Below are 23,754 nucleotides of genomic sequence, written 5' to 3'. Positions count from 1 at the left end.
ATGACTGGTTAATCAAAACCAACACGCTAACAAAGTGTTCACATCACACAAAGTATGTCATACAGACCCTTCACAAGCTGGGTTTCTCCATCAACTATGCAAAGTCACACCTTTTGCCGTGCAAAACACAGCAATATTTAGGAGCGACAATCAACACAACAGAAGGGATAGCCACTCCAAGTCCACAAAGGGTTCAAACATTTCACAAGGTAATAAAGGCTTTGTATCCAACACAAAAGATACAAGCAAAGATGGTATTAAAACTCCTAGGCATGATGTCTTCATGCATAGCCATTGTCCCAAACGCAAGGTTGCACATGCGGCCCTTACAACAGTGCCTAGCATCACAATGGTCACATGCACAGGGTCAACTTCTAGATCTGGTGTTGATAGACCGCCAAACATACATCTCGCTTCTATGGTGGAACAGTACAAATTTAAACCAAGGGCGGCCTTTCCAAGACCCAGTGCCACAATACGTCATAACAACGGATGCTTCCATGACAGGGTGGGGAGCACACCTCAATCAACACAGCATCCAAGGACAATGGGACATACATCAAAGGCAGTTTCACATAAATCACCTAGAACTGTTAGCAGTATTTCTAGCGCTGAAAGCATTTCAGCCCATGATAACCCACAAATACATTCTTGTCAAAACAGACAACATGACCACAATGTATTATTTAAACAAACAAGGGGGGACACACTCGACACAGTTGTGTCTCCTAACACAAAAAATATGGCATTGGGCGATTCACAACCACATTCGCCTAATAGCACAATTTATTCCAGGGATCCAAAATCAGCTAGCAGACAATCTCTCTCGGGATCACCAACAAATCCACGAATGGGAAATTCACCCCCAAATACTGAACACTTACTTTCAAATTTGGGGAACACCCCAAATAGACCTATTTGCAACAAAAGAAAACTCAAAATGCAAAACTTCGCATCCAGGTACCCACACCATCAATCCCAAGGCAATGCTCTATGGATGAATTGGTCAGGGATATTTGCGTACGCTTTTCCCCCTCTCCCTCTACTTCCATATCTAGTAAACAGGTTGAGTCAAAACAAACTCAAACTCATACTAATAGCACCAACATGGGCAAGACAACCCTGGTACACAACACTACTAGACCTGTCAGTAGTACCTCATGTCAAGCTACCCAACAAACCAGATCTGTTAACACAACACAAACAACAGATCAGGCATCCAAACCCAGCATCGCTGAATCTAGCAATTTGGCTCCTGAAATCCTAGAATTTGGACACTTAGACCTCACACAAGAATGTATGGAGGTCATAAAACAAGCTAGAAGACCTTCCACTAGACACTGTTATGCAAATAAATGGAAAAGATTTGTTTGTTACTGCCATAACAACCAAATTCAACCATTACACACATCTACAAAAGATGTAGTAGGATATTTACTACATTTGCAAAAATCAAATCTAGCTTTCTCTTCCATAAAGATACATTTCACCGCAATATCTGCTTACCTGCAGATTACTCACTCAACTTCACTATTCAGAATACCAGTCATTAAAGCGTTTATGGAAGGCCTAAAAAGAATTATACCACCAAACACACCACCTGTTCCTTCATGGAACCTCAACATTGTCTTAACAAGACTCATGGGTCCACCTTTCGAGCCCATGCATTCTTGTGAAATGCAATACTTAACGTGGAAAGTTGCATTTCTCATTGCCATCACATCTCTAAGAAGAGTAAGTGAGATTCAGGCATTTACCATACAAGAACCATTTATTCAAATACATAAAAATAAAATAGTTCTAAGAACAAATTCAAAATTCTTACCAAAGGTTATCTCACCGTTCCACTTAAATCAAACAGTAGAATTACCAGTGTTCTTCCCACAGCCAGATTCCGTAGCTGAAAGAGCACTACATACATTAGACATCAAAAGAGCACTAATGTACTACATTGACAGAACAAAACTAATTAGGAAGACAAAACAACTATTTATTGACTTTCAAAAACCTCATACAGGAAATCCTATTTCAAAACAAGGCATTGCTAGATGGATAGTTAGGTGCATTCAAACCTGCTATCTTAAAGCAAAGAGAGAGCTGCCTATTACACCAAAGGCACACTCAACCAGAAAGAAAGGTGCTACTATGGCCTTTCTAGGAAATATTCCAATGAACGAAATATGTAAGGCAGCAACATGGTCTACGCCTCATACATTTACTAAGCACTACTGTGTAGATGTGTTATCTGCACAACAAGCCACAGTTGGTCAAGCTGTACTAAAAACTTTATTTCAAACTACTTCAACTCCTACAGGCTGAACCACCGCTTTTGGGGAGATAACTGCTTACTAGTCTATGCACAGCATGTGTATCTGCAGCTACACATGCCACCGAACGGAAAATGTCACTTACCCAGTGTACATCTGTTCGTGGCATTAGTCGCTGCAGATTCACATGCGCCCACCCACCTCCCCGGAAGCCTGTAGCCGTTTCAAGTAGATCTTCAACATTTGTACATTTGTAAATATATTACTTTAACCTTCATTTTGTACATACGTATTCATTCCATTGCATGGGCACTATTACTAGCATACGCAACTCCTACCTCACCCTCTGCGGGGAAAACAATCTAAGATGGAGTCGACGCCCATGCGCAATGGAACCGAAGTGGGAGGAGTCCCTCGATCTCGTGACTCGAAAAGACTTCTTCGAAGAAAAACAACTTGTAACACTCCGAGCCCAACACCAGACGGCGGACTGTGCACAGCATGTGAATCTGCAGCGACTAATGCCACGAACAGATGTACACTGGGTAAGTGACATTTTCCATATATATATATATATATATATATATATATATATATATATATATATATTATTTTTTTTTAATTGACATTTTTTCTCTTGAATTTGTGATGTCGAAAAATTGAATACAAAAATAAAACAAACACCGGCTATCGTGCTTGTTTTTTTACAAGCCACCAGGTGGGCCAGGTCCCGGGGGCATTTACATTTTCTATGTGGGCACTTAAAATAATATGGGGTGTGTGCCCCCCCACCACAGCCCTGGGAACCGCCACCTCCCTGGGGCACTTATTGAAAATAATGCAGGGAGGGCATGTGGCCCCCCCGCAGTCCTGAGGGACCACCACATCCACGGGCTTTTAACTTAAGAAACGCAGGGGGGGCACCCAGCATGCATCCACAGAGGCTCCCCCTTCTCCCCCACTGCAAGCTGAAGTTTCCTCTGTTTCCCTGCCCGCGAGATGCAATGCCAGCTCCCAGAGGGGGGAAGGAGCCGGATGGGACCGCCGGGGCTGTGTCAATCACTGTATGGGTGAGTGAGTGGATGTGTGAGTAGCTGTTTCGATGAGTAAATGGGTGTGATAGAGGCCGCATGGGTAGCTGGGTGTGTGAGTGCCTGTACAGGTAGTGAGTGGGTGTATCATTGATTGTATGGGTGAGTGAATGGTTTTCTAAGTGACTGTATTGATGAGTGAGTGGCTGTGTCAATGACTGTATGGCTGAGTGTGTGGGTGTGAGTGGTTGTATGTGTGAGGGAGTGGCTGTGTGGGTCTGTTAGTGGGTATGTGAGTGGTTGCATGGGTTTATGACTGGATGTGTGAGTGGCTGTATGGGTTTGTGAGTGGTTGTGTGAGTATCTGTGTGTGTGTGTGTGTGAATGTACAAGAGTTTGTATGCCAGTATGAGTGGGTGTGTGAGTGGTTCTGTGAATGATGTCATCAGTGATATCATTTGAGATATCATCAGTGATGTCACTGACCATGTCATGAATAATGTAATATGTAAGGTCATAAGCAGTACATTACGGGGACGCAAGTTATAATTATCTCAGGTAACTATAACTGCTGAATTTCTATGGTTTTGTACGTGTGAAATGTGAGCCTAACTTTAAAGACCATGTAACTTTTTTTTCTTTTTTTTTATTAAGGGCAAAAAAAAAATATATATATATATATATATATATTTATATATATATATATATTTATTATTATTATTATTATTATATTTATTATATATATATATACACACACCACTAGGTACTTATAGTTATGACCTAGTTTCTATAGAAAAAGCAGTTTTTTGCTTGCCTATGTCTTTGGTGCCACTTGACAAATTTTCACGAAAAGTTCCAAAAATATTCAACAGTCAATTCAACAGTCAGTGGAGCTGACTGGTAAGCTTGGGGGTGATCCGTGAAGCGGGCCGAGATAAAGGGAGGTGAACTTTAGAGCGTTTCCAATGTTTAATTCTCATAGGAAAAAGTGAACAGGGATAGTGCCAAATCACTGGATGGAATTACACCTTATCTCTGGTGCTGGGGTCCCAAAGGGATAACTCCCTTCCCCACCCGCTCCAAGCAAAAAAGCATTAAAAAAAATTCAGGATGATTCGCAGCGGATCTGGCAAACATTTAAAAAAAAACTAAGTGTGGACTCCCACTCAATGCTTATTGAAGTGCGGGGGTGATTACCCCTCTTCCCTCCCCCCCGCAGCCCTGGGGACCGCCACCTCCCTGGGGCATGTTTTAAAAAAGAGATCAGGGGTCCGTTTCGGATCCCCGCAGTGCTTGGGACCACCACCTCCCCAGGGCATTTATTTGATTGTGGGTGGGGGGGCCATGCCCCCCTTTTCCCCCATCCCCTGCAGCCCCAGGGACCACCACCTCCCCGGGGCAAACTGGAAAAATAGAAAGGGGGGTCCATTTCCGAGCCCCTACAGCCCCAGGGAGCCACTGATGGCTCTGGGGACCGCCAACCCCCAGGGACGGCTCCTCCTACGTCCTGGGGTGCCCACCACTGGGACATCCCTGTTTGCTGGGGCTTGGTGATAGCTTTGAAGTTGCCGCCAAGCCAAGGCAAACACACCGGTCTGATGAAGGGAGAGCTGTAGATCAGTTCTCCCTTCACCGGAGCAGTGTTTCTTCTGTCTGCCTGTCTGCAGAGATGCAGGCAGGCAGACAGAGAAAACTTCTCTCACAGGAGGAGGGGAGACAGCTAGGACCGTGAGGACCTTCAGGCTTCCCTTACAGTCCTCAACATTGAGACTGGGTGTCCTGGGGTAATCCAGGTCACAAGGCCGGGTCCCGGGGAATGTGGTACCCGGAACAGAGATCTATCCTGGTGAAGGGGGGGGCACTCGGCCCCCCTCCAAAAAAAACAAACAAATTATGCTGGCTCCCGGGGAATGAAGTCCCTGGGGCCAAGATCGGCCTAGGGAGGTGGGGCTCTGTGGCCCCCCACCCCAAAAAATTAGGGCAGGCCTTGGGAGATGGGGTCCCTGAGGCCAAGATCAGCCTGAGGAGGGGGAATAGCGCGGCCCTTCTCCCCCCAAAAAAATTAAATGTTTAGGGCAACCACAGGAGATGGGGTCCCCGTGACCGATATTGGCCTGAGGAGGGGGGGTCCATGAGGGTTTGGGTAGGTATAGAGGTTGGCCACAGGGACTGGTTTCAGGCCAGGCCCTGTGGCCAACCCCAGCGCGCACAGCAGCAGTTGGTTCGCCCCCTCGCCATTACCCCCAGATATTACAGCACTCATGATAACTTCTATTACAACATTACAAATATAAATGAAGCATTAGAACTCAAATTATTGAAGAACAAAACTGTGCTTGGAGGGGGAACGAGTTATAGTTACCTTAGGGCACGAGTTATTGTTGCTAGAAAGAACTCTAACTGCTGAATTTCTAAGGTTTTCTACGAGAAAATTCAAAATCTAAGTATAACGCCCCTTTAACCTTTGTTTTTTTAAAGTTAATGTGATTTTCTATTTTAAAAAAAATGTATTTCCTAACTATAACGTACCTGTAACCTTTGTTTTTTTACAGAGGGAAAAAAAAAAAAATATATATATATATATATATATATATACAGGGAGTGCAGAATTATTAGGCAAATGAGTATTTTGACCACATCATCCTCTTTATGCATGTTGTCTTACTCCAAGCTGTATAGGCTCGAAAGCCTACTACCAATTAAGCATATTAGGTGATGTGCATCTCTGTAATGCGAAGGGGTGTGGTCTAATGACATCAACACCCTATATCAGGTGTGCATAATTATTAGGCAACTTCCTTTCCTTTGGCAAAATGGGTCAAAAGAAGGACTTGACAGGCTCAGAAAAGTCAAAAATAGTGAGATATCTTACAGAGGGATGCAGCACTCTTAAAATTGCTAAGCTTCTGAAGCGTGATCATCGAACAATCAAGCGTTTCATTCAAAATAGTCAACAGGGTCGCAAGAAGCGTGTGGAAAAACCAAGGCGCAAAATAACTGCCCATGAACTGAGAAAAGTCAAGCGTGCAGCTGCTACGATGCCACTTGCCACCAGTTTGGCCATATTTCAGAGCTGCAACATCACTGGAGTGCCCAAAAGCACAAGGTGTGCAATACTCAGAGACATGGCCAAGGTAAGAAAGGCTGAAAGACGACCACCACTGAACAAGACACACAAACTTTAACGTCAAGACTGGGCCAAGAAATATCTCAAGACTGATTTTTCTAAGGTTTTATAGACTGATGAAATGAGAGTGAGTCTTGATGGGCCAGATGGATGGGCCCGTGGCTGGATTGGTAAAGGGCAGAGAGCTCCAGTCCGACTCAGACGCCAGCAAGGTGGAGGTGGAGTACTGGTTTGGGCTGGTATCATCAAAGATGAGCTTGTGGGGCCTTTTCGGGTTGAGGATGTAGTCAAGCTCAACTCCCAGTCCTACTGCCAGTTCCTGGAAGACACCTTCTTCAAGCAGTGGTACAGGAAGAAGTCTGCATCCTTCAAGAAAAACATGATTTTCATGCAGGACAATGCTCCATCACACGCGTCCAAGTACTCCACAGCGTGGCTGGCAAGAAAGGGTATAAAAGAAGGAAATCTAATGACATGGCCTCCTTGTTCACCTAATCTGAACCCCATTGAGAACCTGTGGTCCATCATCAAATGTGAGATTTACAAGGAGGGAAAACAGTACACCTCTCTGAACAGTGTCTGGGAGGCTGTGGTTGCTGCTGCACGCAATGTTGATGGTGAACAGATCAAAACACTGACAGAATCCATGGATGGCAGGCTTTTGAGTGTCCTTGCAAAGAAAGGTGGCTATATTGGTCACTGATTTGTTTTTGTTTTGTTTTTGAATGTCAGAAATGTATATTTGTGAATGTTGAGATGTTATATTGGTTTCACTGGTAATAATAAATAATTGAAATGGGTATATATTTCTTTTTGTTAAGTTGCCTAATAATTATGCACAGTGATAGTCACCTGCACACACAGATATCCCCCTAACATAGCTAAAACTAAAAACAAACTAAAAACTACTTCCAAAAATATTCAGCTTTGATATTAAAGAGTTTTTTGGGTTCATTGAGAACATGGTTGTTGTTCAATAATAAAATTAATCCTCAAAAATACAACTTGCCTAATAATTCTGCACTCCCTGTATGTATATATATATATATATATATATATATATATATATATATATATATATATATATATATGGAAAATGTCACTTACCCAGTGTACATCTGTTTGTGGCATTAGTCGCTGCAGATTCACATGCTGTGCACATCCCGCCATCTAGTATTGGGCTCGGAGTGTTACAAGTTGTTTTTCTTCGAAGAAGTCTTTTCGAGTCACTAGATCGAGGGACTCCTCCCATTTTGGCTCCATTGCGAATGGGCGTCGACTCCATCTTAGATTGTTTTCCCCGCAGAGGGTGAGGTAGGTGTTGTGTATTATAGTAATAGTGCCCATGCAATGGAGTGAGTACGTATGTCAATAGTGTAGTTTAAAGTAATATATTTACAAATTTACAAATGTTCAAGATCAACTTTTAAACTGCTACAGGCTCCCGGGGAGGCGGATGGGCGCATGTGAATCTGCAGCGACTAATGCCACGAACAGAGGTACACTGGGTAAGTGACATTTTCCGTTCGATGGCATGTGTAGCTGCAGATACATATGCTGTGCATAGACTAGTAAGCAGTTATCTCCCCAAAAGCGGTGGTTCAGCCTGTAGGAGTTGAAGTTGTTTGAAACAATGTTCGTAGTACTGCTTGACCTACTGTGGCTTGTTGTGCCGTTAACACATCCACACAGTAGTGTTTGGTAAATGTATGAGGCGTAGACCATGTAGCTGCCTTACATATTTCGGTCATTGGAATATTTCCTAGAAAGGCCATGGTAGCACCTTTCTTTCTAGTCCAGTGTGCCTTTGGTGTAATAGGCAGTTCTCTTTTTGCTTTAAGATAACAAGTTTGAATGCACTTAACTATCCATCTAGCAATGCCTTGTTTAGAAATTGGATTTCCTGTATGAGGTTTTTGGAAAGCAATAAATAATTGTTTTGTTTTCCGAATTAGTTTTGTTCTGTCAATGTAGTACATTAACGCTCTCTTGATGTCTAATGTATGTAGTGCTCTTTCGGCTACAGAATCTGGCTGTGGAAAGAACACTGGCAGTTCTACTGTTTGGTTCAAGTGGAACGGTGATATGACTTTTGGTAAGAATTTAGGGTTTGTTCGTAAGACTACTTTATGGTTGTGTATTTGAATAAATGGTTCTTGTATGGTAAATGCTTGTATTTCACTTACTCTTCCTAGAGATGTGATAGCAATTAGAAATGCAACTTTCCATGTTAAGTATTGCATTTCACATGAGTGCATAGGTTCGAAGGGTGGACCCATGAGGCGAGTTAAGACAATGTTGAGGTTCCACAAAGGAACTGGTGGTGTTCTTGGTGGTATAATTCTCTTTAGGCCTTCCATAAATGCTTTAATGACTGGTATCTTAAATAATGAAGTTGAGTGTGTAATTTGCAGATAAGCTGAAATTGCGGTAAGATGTATTTTAATAGAGGAAAAAGCTAGCTTTGACTTTTGCAAATGTAGTAAGTAGCTTACAATGTCTTTAGCAGATGCGTGTAATGGCTGGATATGATTATTATGGCAATAATAAACAAATATTTTCCGCTTATTTGCATAGCAATGTCTAGTGGTTGGTTTCCTAGCTTGTTTTATGACCTCCATACATTCATGTGTAAGGTCTAAGTGTCCGAATTCTAAGATTTCAGGAGCCAAATTGCTAGATTCAGCGATGCTGGATTTGGGTGTCTGATCTGTTGTTTGTGTTAAGTTAACAGATCTGGTTTGTTTGGTAGTTTGACATGAGGCACTACTGAGAGGTCTAGTAGTGTTGTGAACCAAGGTTCTCTTGCCCAAGTTGGTGCTATTAGTATGAGTTTGAGTTTGTTTTGACTCAATTTGTTTACTAGATATGGAAGGAGTGGGAGAGGGGGAAAAGGGTATGCAAATATCCCTGACCAACTCATCCATAACGCATTGCCCTGAGACCGATCTTGTGGGTATCTGGATGCGAAGTTTTGGCATTTTGCGTTTTCTTTTGTTGCAAATAGGTCTATTTGTGGTGTTCCCCATCTTTGGAAGTAAGTGTTTAGTATTTCGAGGTGAATCTCCCATTTGTGGATCTGTTGATGATCCCGAGAAAGATTGTCTGCTAACTGATTCTGAATCCCTGGAATAAACTGTGCTATTAGGTAAATGTGGTTGTGAATCGCCCAATACCATATTTTTTGTGCTAGGAGACACAACTGAGTTGAGTGTGTTCCTCCCTGTTTGTTCAGATAATACATCGTTGTCATGTTGTCTGTTTTGTCAAGGATGTGTTTTTGGCTTATTATGGGTTGAAATGCTTTTAGCGCTAGAAATACTGCCAGTAGTTCTAAGTGATTTATGTGAAATTGTTTTTGCTGAGTGTCCCATTGTCCTTGGATGCTGTGTTGATTGAGATGAGCTCCCCATCCTATCATGGAGGCATCCGTAGTTATTACGTATTGAGGCACTCGGTCTTGGAAAGGCCGCCCTTGGTTTAAGTTTGTTGTTCCACCATAGAAGCGAGGTGGGTGTTTGGTGGTCTATCAACACTAGATCTAGAAGTTGACCCTGTGCCTGTGACCATTGTGATGCTAGGCACTGTTGTAAGGGCCGCATGTACAATCTGGCGTTTGGGACAATGGCTATGCATGAGGACATCATGCCTAGTAGTTTCATTACCATCTTGACCTGTATTCTTTGTTCTGGATACATGGCTTGTATTACCTTGTGAAAAGCTTGTACCCTTTGTGGACTTGGAGTGGCAACCCCTTTTGTTGTGTCGATTGTCGCCCCTAGGTACTGCTGTGTTTGGCACGGCTGAATGTGCGACTTTGTGTAGTTGATTGAGAAACCTAGTTTGTGGAGTGTCTCGATAACATACTTTGTGTGCTGTGAACACCGTTTTTGCATGTTGGTTTTGATTAGCCAATCGTCTAGGTATGGGAACACGTGTATCTGCTGTCTTCTGATATGCGCAGCTACTACTGCCAGGCATTTTGTAAAAACTCTTGGCGCAGTTGTTATCCCAAATGGCAACACCTTGAATTGGTAATGTACCCCTTGGAATACAAACCTTAGGTACTTTCTGTGTGAAGGATGTATCGGTATATGGAAGAATGCATCCTTTAGGTCTAGTGTTGTCATATAGTCTTGCAGTTTGAGCAATGGGATTACGTCCTGTAATGTCACCATGTGAAAGTGATCTGATTTGATGTAGGTATTTAAAGTTCTGAGATCTAATATAGGTCTTAGAGTTTTGTCTTTTTTGGGTATGAGAAAGTACAGAGAGTAAACTCCTGTTCCTTTCTGATGAATCGGTACTAATTCTATTGCTTGTTTTTGTAACAACGCTTGGACCTCTACTTGTAGAAGATCTATGTGTTGCTTTGACATATTGTGTGTTTTCGGTGGGATGTTTGGAGGGAAATTGAGAAATTCTATGCAATAACCATGTTGGATAATTGCTAAGACCCAAGTATCTGTTGTTATCTCTTTCCATTGTTTGTAGAACTTGGTTAGTCTCCCCCCCACAGGTGTTATGTGTTGGGGATTCGTGACGTGTAAGTCACTGCTTGCTCTGTGGAGTTTTGGGACTTTGGAACTTCCCTCTACTTTTTTGGAACTGTCCCCCTCTATATTGTCCCCGAAAACTTCCCCGCTGATACTGGCTCTGATAAGTGGGTCTTGTTTGTGAGGTTGTGGGCTCTGTGCTTTGTCCTCGAAACCCCCCCCCCCCCCGAAACTGTGTCTTTCGAAATGTGCCTCTGCTCTGTGGGGAGTAGAGTGCGCCCATGGCTTTGGCCGTATCTGTGTCTTTTTTAGGTTTTTCGATGGCAGTGTCCACCTCCGGCCCAAACAACTGTTGTCCGTTGAATGGCATATTCAGCACGGCTTGTTGTATTTCCGGCTTGAATACAGATGTACGCAGCCATGCATGTCTCCTTATTGTCACTGCTGTGTTTACAGTTCTAGCAGCTGTGTCGGCAGCATCTATTGCTGACCGTATCTGATTGTTTGAGATACTCTGTCCTTCTTCCACTACTTGCTGTGCTCTCTTTTGGAACTCCTTGGGCAAATGTTCTATAAAGTGTTGCATTTCGTCCCAATGAGCCCTATCGTATCTGCCCAACAAAGCCTGTGAGTTTGCAATACGCCACTGGTTTGCTGCCTGTGCCGCCACTCTTTTTCCTGCTGCGTCAAATTTACGACTTTCTTTATCTGGAGGTGGTGCATCTCCTGAAGTGTGTGTGTTCGCCCTCTTGCGAGCTGCCCCTACTACCACTGAGTCCGGTGTTAGCTGTTGCGTGATGTACAGGGGGTCTGTTGGTGGCGGTTTATATTTTTTCTCCACTCTTGGAGTAATGGCCCTTCCTTTTACAGGCTCCTCAAACACTTGTTTGGAGTGCTTTAGCATTCCAGGTAGCATGGGGAGACTCTGATACTGGCTGTGTGTGGACGACAGCGTATTAACTAGAAAGTCGTCTTCAATTGGCTCTGAATGAAGGTTGACATTATGAAACGCCGCTGCCCTTGACACCACTTGTGCGTAGGCTGTACTATCTTCTGGTGGTGACGGTCTAGCTGGATAACAGTCAGGACTATTATCTGACACTGGCCCATCATAAAGATCCCACGCATCTGGATCGTCTTGACTCATCCATGTATGAGTCGGGGATTGCATCATTGGTGGAGTGGCTACCGGCGATGGTTGCGGAGAGCGTGGTGGAGACGGTGGCGGGCTTACTTGTTTAGCCACCTTAGCCTGTGGCTGCTTGTCCTTCTCCTGGAAGGGAAGTTTGTGTTTCATTCTAATAGGAGGGAGAGTGCTGATCTTCCCTGTTTCTTTTTGGATGTGGAGCCTGGAAAGTTTTGGGGTAACTCGTCAAGTGGGGGCTGAAAAACAGGGGGCAGGAAGGAAAGTTGTGGCCGCCATTTTGTTTCATGGTTGGGCTCCGGGGGAGAAACCATAAATAAGAACACACATAAGGAGTCAGGATAGAGGTATCCTGACACCGTAGGAGACATGAAGGAGTCACTGAGGGACCCTGCATGGACTAACAAATGACCCTTTTTTCTTTAATTTGGGCCGATCCACAAGTCAGTTGTGGCACACAGCACGACTCCCAGTGTAAATCCGCGATGGATCCACAGAGCTGAAGCCCAATAGAAAAAAAACTTCAACACCATAACCTAGATTGCAATGGTTGTATTAACATACGGTATGTTATGTAAGTAATATTACTTTATGTTAAAAAATCCATAGAATTCACACAAAAAAACATAGAAATTCACTGAAAAAAACAAAAGTTATAGGGACGTTATAGTTAGGTCACGTTTTACCACACAAAACCATAGTAATTCAAAAATTATACTTATAGGTATACTTATCTATAGAAACTATAACTTGTATCGTTAAGTAACTTTAAGCCACAAGTTATGGTTAAGTATAACTATAGCTGCTGAATTTCTATGGTTTTGTGTGGGTAAAACGCGAACCTAACTGTAACGTCCCTGTAATGTTTGTTTTTTTGCAGTGAATAGTTAGGGCGACCAGAGAAAGGGATGTTTTTGTATTTTTGTCCCTTCATAACTTTGTACACTTTTAACGAATGTGCACAAAAATTTGCAGATTTGCTGCCCCTGGTTCATTGTCAGAGTACTGAAAGTTTGCCAGCGTTTGGCCATGGCGGGGCAAAGAAAAAAGGGTGGCCTCAAAACGGGCATGAAATACAATGCATTTTACATAGACTTTTGTGTTTCATGTAGAGTGACAACGGCCAGTTGGATTTTGCTGACATTTGGCATCATTAGATATTAGGGTGTGCAGATGATTCCAAAAATGGTAGGGTGGCGAGTTATAGTTAGTGTAATCTGGTTAGCGAGCTGAAAAGAGTATGTAATGAGGTACGCTTTTTTATAATCATTTGAAGGTGATGGATAAAGTGTAAATGAAAGTTATAACTATAAATTTAGAATGTTTAAGTTGATGTAGTTTAAACTTGGTTTGTATAGGGAAAATACGTTTTCCTAACTATTACTAAGCTTTAACCTTTGGTGTTTATAAATAAATATATATATATATATATATATATATTTAGAGAGAGAAAGAGAGAGAGCGGTTTAGCTTTGTCCAGACACAAGGGAGCACCCAGTATAAGTCATAACAAAACACTTTCAGTGCTTTTGTCACTTTACAGCTCGGCAAGGATGGCACTGGGCCAATCCTATGCTTAAACATAAAAATGTTGCTGTATAAATGGCAAAGGACTTTGGCCTATATTTATGGAAGGTTAGTGTCGCCTTAGCGGAATTAATTTTGACACTAAAACACCGCTAACTTAACTTTATATTTATATTTTGATGCTAGACCCAATTAGCTCCAAAAAACTGGAGTTTGCGCCATTTCTAGGGAGTGCCAACCCACTCTGCATCAATGAGATGCAAGGTAGGTGTTCCCTTCCTAAAAAAGACGCTAGCCCCCCAGCGCCATATTTAACTTCTGATTCTGAAACGAGGCACACATAGGAGTTGGACCTAAATAATGGTGCTAAGCCCACTTTTTGGTACTCTGGGCACGTGCCTTCTGTGTAAATTGTATGTGTGATTGGCTTTTCGATGATTGGCATATTTGATTTACTAGTAAGTCCCTAGTAAACTGCACTAGAGGTGCCTGGGGCCAGTAAATCATATGCTACTAGTGGGCTTGCAGCACTGGTTGTGCCGACCCACGAGTAGCCCTGTAAACATGGCTCACACCTGCCACTGCAGTGTCTGTGTGTGCAGTTTTGAACTGCCAATTTGACCTGGCAAGAGTACTCACTTGCCAGGCCCAAACCTTCCCTTTTTGTACACATAAGGCACCCCTAAGGTAGGCCCTAGGTAGCCCCATGAGCAGGGTCACGTTTATGTTAAAGGTGAGACATGCACATGTGTGTTTTACATGTCCTAACAGTGAAATACTGCCAAATTTGTTTTTCACTGTTGCACGGCCTATCTCTCTCATAGGTTAACATTGGGCCTGCCTTTAAATATCCTTAAAGTGCAGTTTCCCTTTGAGAGCAGATAGAGATTTGAGTTTGGGGTCTCCAAACTCACAATTTAAAACTACATCTTTTAGTGAAGGTGGTTTTTAGATTGTTCGTTTGCAAATGCCACTTTTATAAAGTGGACATGTTCTTGCTTAAACCATTCTATGACTCTCCCTGCTTGTGTTTTGCCTTTCTGGGTCAGACTGACAGTTGGGCTGTTTGTGAATCCCCTATAGAGAGTGACACAAAGGGAGCTTGGGTGTATACAAAGGGAGCTTGGGTGTAGCCTGCATACCCTGATGAGCCATCTCAGATAGAGTGGAGGGAGGAGTGGTCACTTACACCTTAATGGGCTGTGCCCACCCTCACACAATGCAGTCTCTAACCCCTTGGTGTTTGCCTGGGGCCAGGCCTGGGCAAGACAGGATATTGTGAACAACAGAGATTTTCCTTTGAAGTTTGCCTACATCAAATGCAGAAAGGGATATAATTAGTGGACCCAAACCCCAGACTTTAGATTTATACAAGATCACTTCTGGATTCAAGAGGCACCTCTGCAAAGGAGAAGAGCTGAGGAGCAGTGCTGCCCCTGCCCGTAACTGTGCATTGTTGGTCGATCCTGAAGTTGCTGCTTCTGCCTGTGAAAGGGGACAAAGACTGGACTTTGTGGTATATTCCTGCTTCAGACGACTCTCCCAGGGCTTGGTTTGAGCTTGCCTCCTGTTTTAAAGTCTCAAAGACTTCCTCTGCCAGCACCTGGACCATCTGCTGAGACTCCTGCCCTGCCAAGTGGTGCCCCATCCAGGCCCTGGGCCCTCGAAAGGTGAAGCTGGTAGAAAAATCAACATTTCCATTGTTTTCTATGGAGTAAAGACTCTTTTTACCTTGAAAAATCATATTTTGACTTATGTATGTTTGATTTTTGTCATTTTGGTCTTGTTTGATTTAGATAAATATTCCCTATTGTTTTTAATTGGTGAGGTGTCCATTTTGTAGTGTTTTCAATGTATTACTGTGTGTGTTGGTACAAATACTTTACACATTGGCTTTAAGATAAGCCTGACTGCTTGTGCCAAGCTACTAAGGGGGTGAGCAGGGGTTATCTAAGTGTGTATCTCTATTACCCTAACTAGAGTGAGGGTCCCTCCTTGGACAGAGTGCAAACTGTCTGCTAACCAGAGACCCCATTTCTAACACTGGTCATCTTAAAAAAATGTTTTTCAAGTTTCAAGATAGCCACCCGCAATAGTGCTTTTATGTGCAAGTGCTGATGGCAGCCAGAAATGGGTTTGTAATATTTTCATAAATCCCATTCAAAGTCGGCTGCTAAGGATGCACATGTATCTATTGTGGGCATCTTTAAACAATAATTATTAAAATATGCATCCCAAATATTATTATGCACAGAGGTGCAGGATTAAATATTAAACATTATTTCTGCTGCCTGATAAGTCTTATCGCTAACTAATAGGTTCTGATCCAGCTGAAGTGTTACCACTAATGCTTTTATAGGCTGGTGATTTTGAATTGAACTGTAATGATCTTTAAATAAATATGGCTTGTGATTAATCTTATTATATACTCTTATATAAACGGATGGGTGAACAAGGAGGTTAAAATTCGAATCTTTGCTAACTGCAGTGGTTAATGTATCAAAAATGGAGTGTGTGACTGTGCCTAAGAAACCTCCTCAGGAACCTGGAATCAGCTTTGGCGACTTAATGACTCAAAATGGCACTTAGGCACAAAGTATTGTGCTTGTCTATCTTGTTCCCCCATAATCAGTCTTTTCATTTCTATTCCATTGCCTTCCTAAGCTCGTCCTTAGTCTTTGCATATGTTTTATTGGACTGAGCTCATCAGTTGAAACATTACTTCATAGTTTGTTATATTGGTTTAAATTAGTTTCAATTGGGCTGGTTTTCAAAAATCAATGCTTGCACGTTTGGTTTGCTTTGGCTTAATAACTGCATTTTCATACAATAAAAGGAAAGTTTGTGACTGACTTCAAAAGCGTCCTACTCCCAAAGTACAACAGATGTCTGAGCTACTTCTGAGTGTGTTGATTGATTCAAGGGACCAGAAGCTATGCGCTGTTTTGGCTAGTGTAAAATTTGCTAGAGTAAAACATCATCCTTCAGTTTCGTTTTACAGGATACAGCACCCACATTTGTCAAAGGGTTGCATCGGCTTTGCACCACACAAGGGGGGAGCAAAATAGACGCAACCCTTAAAATGTGAATTAGCAAGCTACGCAAGGCCACCTTTCGTGGCCCTGAGTGGCTTGATAAATCCAGAGTAATGCAATGCAGCACAAATCGCATATAGAAAGATGACAATACCTCTGAGGATTGTTTTGTGCAGGAAGATGTCCCATTCTGCGCATAAACAAACCTGCGTTGGCGCTAGGCAGCTTATTGTACGCCAGAGGTGGGAGAAGGAAGGAATGCGTCCTGTAATGATAGATACACATGCATCCCTGCCCTTTCCTTATCACACAGCACAGCAAGGGGACTTGCTGAGTGATATATTGATAAATGTGCCCCCAAATATTTGACACCCAGGAGATTTAAGTACCAAAATACCGGATGTCTCATGGCCAGAATTTATTAATTATTGGCATCGGCTAGCAATGTGTAATTGCCGGTTGTACCAGTAAAATACTGGCCAGGAGGCAATCCTTTGGGGAACTTGCTTCGATGCACTGTCAGAGCTTTGACTGTAATTAAATAAAAACAAATGACCATTACTCTATCTGGCCACTGACAGTGCTGGAAGGCACAAGAAATCTTCGTTCCTTGCATTCCTCACTGCTTTGAACAAGGAATGTTTGTGCTGCAGAGCATTCTACCTGCATTTCGTCTTCTTTTTTTTAAATTTAGGATGGACAGTTGCACACCCAGCACAAATTAGCAGAGTTGCCCAACTTTCACGTCCGCTCAATGCGGATTAAAAACTAAGGGGCATATTTATATTCTGCTTGCGCTAAATGTGCGTCAAATATTTTGACGCACATTCGGCGCAAACCCTGCCCCATATTTATACTTTGACGCCCGACCCCGCGGACGTCAAAATCCCACCATATGCGTCATTTTTTGGAAGGGGGAACCTGCCATGCGTTAATTATATGCAAGGTAGGCGTTCCCTTAAAAAAAATGACTTTAAGGCCTTTGCGCCTGATTTATACTCTGGCCTCATTTTCACGCACAGGAGGGGGTGGGCTTAAAAAACGGCGCCCAGCCTGATGGGTGGTGTTTTTTAATGCCTGGGTCAGGGCAGGTGTTAAGGGACCTGTGGGCTCAGAAGAAGCCTAGACGTGCCCACCCCTGCCCCGAGGGACACCCCCTGCCACCCTTGGCCACCCCAGGAGGACACCCAAAGATGGAGGGACCCATCCCAGGGAAAGAAAGGTAAGTTCTGGTAAGTATTTTTTTTTTTTTAATTTAAGTGGCATGGGGGGCCTGATTTGGGCCCCCCTACATGCCACTATGCCCAATGACCATGCCCAGGGGACATATGTCCCCTGGGCATGGCCATTGGGCAAGGGGGCATGACTCCTGTCTTTGCTATGAGTCATTGCAGGAGTCATGTCAATGGAGGTTGGGCGTCAAAAAAAATTGCGCAAGTCCGGTGTGAGGCTTGATTTTTGCCTCAGACCTGACTTGCACCATTTTTTGACGCACAACCCCCATTTTCCCATACGCCGGCTAACGTCATTCCATAAATAAGGCGCCCGCATGGCTCGTTGGAATGGCGTTAGCCGGCGATAAAATTTTTGACGCACAACTGCGTTAACGCAGTTGTGCGTCAAAAAGTTTAAATATGGCCCTAAGGACTTTGCCCACCACCACTGAATGTGGCTGAGCAATGATACTCGTCATTCTCCTTCTGTGCCACTCCCCAGTGCTCCTATCTCCACCTTCTGTTGTGGAAGGAGAATAACAGCTCTGCCTTTAATGCCACTTCAGTTTACACCAGCAGAGAAGACGACTTGCCGAGTCACTGAATGGAGTCAGAATGTGTACAGGCTGTTTCCATGGGCCATGGTAGATGTAAAAGGAGTCATCATCTATTGCTCTGATGTACAGTTTGCTTCCACGGTCCACAGCACAAAGCAGGGGGCAACAGGTCCACCCACTTCATCTACTTACTGTACTGCACTGTAAGCGATGACATCATATTACACAGCCTGCTAAAAAGAAGTCCACTTCAGTGGCAAGGCTGGAATTCCTGGACTGGTGGGTCAGTCCTTTATATTTTTTTTACATTTATAAACGTTTTTTTATGCCTTACTGTGTGGCTTCCAAATTAAATTGTTCAATTTGTACCTTATTCCTACACATATGCATGCCGTCATTAGAAAGTGCGATTTTAATATTTATTTATATTGCATATGCTTGCCAAACAAATCTAATGCTTACCGATGCTAGACTTATTGGCTTTGCCAATGCTTGTTGATGTCATGGAGCCGCTGGCGAAAAAGTTCAGGAAGCAAATGGTGGGGAGATGCCTTATGGTATGGAACAGAATGCTTATGCGTATTGCGCTATACTTCATATTTAAAGGATGCAACCACACTTGATATTGAACAACAATTTTAGGATGTGTCTGGGATGTAGTATCAGAAATACCTGTCTGAGTAGGTCGATTGAAGTGGCCTGAATCCAGACTGAAGCAAATCCACATCCTTATGGTCCCCCGAGGCAACTAAACATTTAGGCATTAACATTTATCTAAGTAATCATCAAGAAGAGCAGCACTATGAAAGTGTGAAGCGTGCATACGTTTCTGTTGCTCTTTATCAGTGTGTCACTGCATCTATACAAAATGGGGCAAATGTACTATTTCAGGCGATGCAGCACAGCAACCAATGTTGCTGCACTGTGTGAAACGGAGAGAGCAGTACAACGCTGTTATCTGCAGAGATAGCAGCTCCCTTCCCAAGCACTGGTGCGCAATTAGGCCGCCTTGGGCCAACACTGTTCCACCACAGTGTGTGCGTGATGTCTAGCAGGTGTTGTACTGAAAGAAACATTTCCAGCACAAAATCCAATGCTCAGACATACTTAACAAGTTTATCCACTTTGTAATATTGCTTTACAGCACACATGCAAAGTTGGGGGACGTCTGGACAGAAAACATTTTTCTCCCTTTTCTCCTACTTTGCTCCTTCGGGAGGTTTCTGCAAATGTTAGTAGGGAAACCTTTGTGTCAAACGCCAGGGTGGTCGCAGAATGCTCATGCCCCTTTTACACAAAGTAGCCCAAAACAGCTCAGAGAGCTATTTTGCATTACTTTTTTTTAGCCAGCTGTCTGACACAAAAAAGTGAATAACTGTAAAGTGAATAAAAAAAATCAACACTTTGCGTTAGTTTTGGTGACTGCACAAGCGCAGTGTTGAAAATCTTGTCAAATATCTTCCCAGGAATGCAGACTTGGGATAGTAGAGCTCATTTTGGCGTGGCTGTAACATTTCATTAAATACACTCCATGTAGGAAGTGCCATTGAATAGTTGTGATAAGAGACTTGTAGAAAGACGGCAACGCAGTGATAGAGAAAATGGCAATTTTCGGGTCTTTGCAGTACTAATTAGGGCTCAGGATGAGTCGGCATGCACGGCATCCAATTGGAAAAGTACAATAAAAATGATGAGTATAAAATGCCCATTTATTCCCCAGTTATTGAGGTGGAGCTGAAGCAGTGCTTAATTTGTAAATAAAAAAGTGCCGGTGCCCAAAACTCTCCACGGCTGCTGCAATCAAATGTGTGAACACGGAACACTGAGAAGGTGTAATCCTTAAGCCATCTCGGGCCTCTTCAGTCCATATAAAGCCACTGCCTGCCCCTTCAGATCCTACTTGCAGCTTTCTACTTTCTCCCTTTATGACACTTTTTCGCTTTTCCGTTCCTCCGTCTTTCCCATATTTCTTTTGCCCGCAGCAAATGCTTGAGGCAGAAGAATAAGCCCCGGCCCTCAAAAATAAGTGCCGGTGCTCAGCACCGGAAACAACAAGCACAAATTAAGCACTGAGCTGAAGCCATCAGTAGTGAAGGCACATACCTATGTGTACGTGACTGAGAAACATTTGTAACGAGTCTGGCCCGCCTCCCAGATGCTCTGTTCCTAACTTTAAAGGCATTATGGACTTTCCACCTCCCTGAGTCTAAAATATTCCCATGATAAGGCAGCTGAAGCCACATGTGACTGTTTCCGCACCATTGCGCTGCAGTATTTGTAACTGACAAGTGGATGCGGTAGGTTAGTTTTTAGGGTCGAGCCAGCGTTGCATGCGCTCGCGCATGCGTATCGCAGCAAGACTCTTTTGTATTTAGAAAAGGGCTCGGAGCCCTGTCAATTTCACGTCAGTGTTTTTTATTGGTTCGTGGGCTTCCCTAATAAAATCTGCTTGCTTTCATTAGTCGAAGGCACACATATGTCATGCCTTTTCCGGCGACCAAGTACAGAAAACATGCGAGGCTCGCTGTTTTCCATCGGGCTCATGGACTTTTTTTTCTCTAATTTACGAGCGCGATCTCGCTTGGCAGAAGTCGAGTGCTTTACATACTTGATTTCACTTTTTCGGGTTATGTAGATAAATGCACTTTTGCCCGAAAGGTGAAAAGTCGGGTTAGGAGTTTACAACGCGATCAGCTCTAACATGAGCAAACGCGAGACCCGTTGAATTGTAAATGCTTGTTTGAGTAGCTGCTGCTTTAGGAGAAGTACACGGTGACACCAGTGATGTTCACAAGCAAATGTAAAGGTCACCTGGAATAGAAACTCACTAAAGAAAAAATGACTCCAACAATGTAAGCACACCGAAAAAGTATTTATGTAAGAATTCAAATTAGGCATTACTGACTTCTCACAAGAAGTTCTGTCACACCACTCCAAGAACATAGTACCCCACAGTAAACGCCATGGTGACTTAGCTGCAGGCACAAGGATACACATTTCAAGTATTTACAGGGGGCACCCTGATGTTTGACCTCGGGCATGTAGTAATCCCCTTCCCTCAGCTACTGGAGCATCTACGCTTCCACATTCTGAATGCGCTAATTATAAAAATTGTTTGCAATCATGCGTTTTATCTATTGCATGTTACTTTTAGTCAGTCCAATACAAGGTTTCAAAACCTGCCATTTTTGGAAGTTGATTATGGAAATTGCATAAAATAAGGGTGTCGCGTGTAGGTGAGGACAAAGGACACTTAAGGCCTCATTTACAAGGAAATGGTGCAGGGCGATTCTGCAAGCAGTCTTGCTGCACCGAGCTGTGTCATATCCAGAATGCAGGGATGCACCGTATTTACAAGAATACGGCACATCCCTGTGTTCTCCACTGCGCTGGCGCTAAATCAGCTGCCTAGTGCCAGTGCAGGCACCCTTGCACCATTTGGTGCAAGGGTGACTGTTTTGCAGGGCTGATTGTTTTGTGCAGAAAGGGGCTCCTTCCTGCACAAAAACAATCAATAATGGTGAGTTGCTCCTTCTATGTGTGCTGCACAGTGCAGCACACATAGAAAGAGCAAACAAACGAGGCGAAATAAAGTATTTCTCCTCGTTGTGCCACTCTAACAGGTGGCGGTAGTTTTTGGCGCTGCTTCAGGTTTGCAATTTCTTGTAAATCTGGGGCAGCATCAAAAGCAATGGGTGTTGCATGGGTCCGCCCATAGCAACACCCACTGCACGCCCCTTTGTCGCAGAAAACTATGACGGGCGACCCATATTTACAAGGCGGTGTTAAGCCACAAAAAGTGACTTAGCATCCCCTTGTAAATATGGCGCAGGGCATTGCGCCACCGGAACGTCGCAAAAAGTGATGCTTCGTTGGTGCAAGGGGCTTGTAAATATGGCCCTAAAAACATCTGGAGCTCTTACCAAAAAAATTAACCCCTGCAGTCCCACTCCTCTGAAAGCACAGTGAAGCAGACCGCAGACACAAGAAAGAAGGAGAGTGCATTAAGCAATGCTTTGGGGGAGTTACCTTGTCTGTGCTGGAATGTACGGTCTGGCGAGTGATGCATTGGTAGAAGGCCTCTGCCTTCTTTACGCTGATGATATCACCTCTCTGATGCCGGGATTCATATTCTGCTTCTGAAAGGCACTCTGGGAAGAGCAAAACATAAAGACATTTTTCTACGCTTAAACAGGGTATTTTTCTGAGGTTAAACAGGGCTGCTGATCTGCTGAGTGATTGAGCGAATGTCTAAAACATGCATTAAGCATGTAGGGTAAAGTGTAATCACAAAAAAGCGTTTCCTACAAAAGAGGCAAGCACAATTATGTAAGCTTAAGATTCAAAACAAGCTCAAAACTTCCACAAACATGAATGGAGACTAGACAGGAAATACTGGGCCTTTTTAGTGGCAAACACCAAAGAGGTTATTTACTAAGGGTTGCATGAGCGCTTGGGTGGCACTGCACAGTTTTACTCTACTCCTGCAGGCGTTTGTAATGTTAAGTAAATCGCCACCCTGCTTTGCGCAACTCCAGTTGCCTACGCAGGTCCTTAGCACATAACCTCTCAAATTAATATAGAAAAATATGGGAGTGTATCAAGATGGTCAAAGGCATGGTGAAGGGACGGCAATGATAAGCAAGGCACACCCACAAATTAATAAATACTTAGAACAGTGTTCTGATATGCTTAACTTGAGAAACGAAGTAACTTTAGTTTCAGGAAGTATAAAATAATGCCCATCATTCGCTACTAGGCTGTATTAACTGCAACAACCAAGAGCAAGTTTTGTTAGTATGACTGGTCACTATGTAGTGACAATATTTCTGCTGCACAGGGCTAGAATGAATAGTATTCCCAATACCAGAAGAAGAAGTGGTCAAGTCACATCACGTCCCACCAAGGGTCTCCTAGACTTGGTCAGAACGCTGCACTTAATTACCACCTGAATACAGCAACACATCACCATACCCTAGTCCATGAAGGATGTGAACTGGTTACCCAGAATGTTATGTAGTTCTCCTCTCCTGGCTGGTCCATCAACCAAGTGTCTGCAAATTCTGAATCAGTGTTAGGTCTGCACATAAGGCACATAGGTGTAGGGTTCCCCAGACATACCTGACTGGCAGTTGATAAAGTCCCTGCTGGTGCCGAGTTTCTCCTTCATGATCTTCCCCACCAAAGAAGGAACAAAGAGCACAGGCCGTACGGAGGTTGGGGCATGAGGGATCACCTTTGTGTAGGGCATCAAGGTGAAGCAGCTCCCTGTCTGTGGGGAGATTGCTTGGTCGTCTGCATAGATGAGAAAAGTAAGGCCATTGTCAGCATTGCACCAAATTAGAGAAGCAAAAAA

The 23,754-nt window shown here is 43.4% G+C and overlaps 1 protein-coding gene across 4 annotated transcripts in view; it reads right to left on the bottom strand.

The window, feature by feature from the left end:
- CARD14 (caspase recruitment domain family member 14) overlaps positions 1 to 23,754 on the bottom strand; it is a 469,582-nt gene that overhangs the window by 9,994 nt on the left and 435,834 nt on the right. For all 4 annotated transcript variants that reach the window (XM_069199715.1, XM_069199719.1, XM_069199718.1 and 1 more), the window contains 2 exons: positions 23,520 to 23,693; positions 22,428 to 22,549 (listed from right to left, as the gene is read on the bottom strand). In XM_069199715.1, coding sequence (XP_069055816.1) covers positions 22,428 to 22,549; positions 23,520 to 23,693 — 296 coding nt within the window. The remainder of the gene's footprint in view (positions 1 to 22,427; positions 22,550 to 23,519; positions 23,694 to 23,754) is intronic.

The sequence above is a fragment of the Pleurodeles waltl genome, chromosome 7, assembly GCF_031143425.1.
Source record: "Pleurodeles waltl isolate 20211129_DDA chromosome 7, aPleWal1.hap1.20221129, whole genome shotgun sequence".
NCBI classification, from domain to species: domain Eukaryota; kingdom Metazoa; phylum Chordata; class Amphibia; order Caudata; family Salamandridae; genus Pleurodeles; species Pleurodeles waltl.
This window is presented reverse-complemented; position numbering and strand designations above follow the sequence as displayed.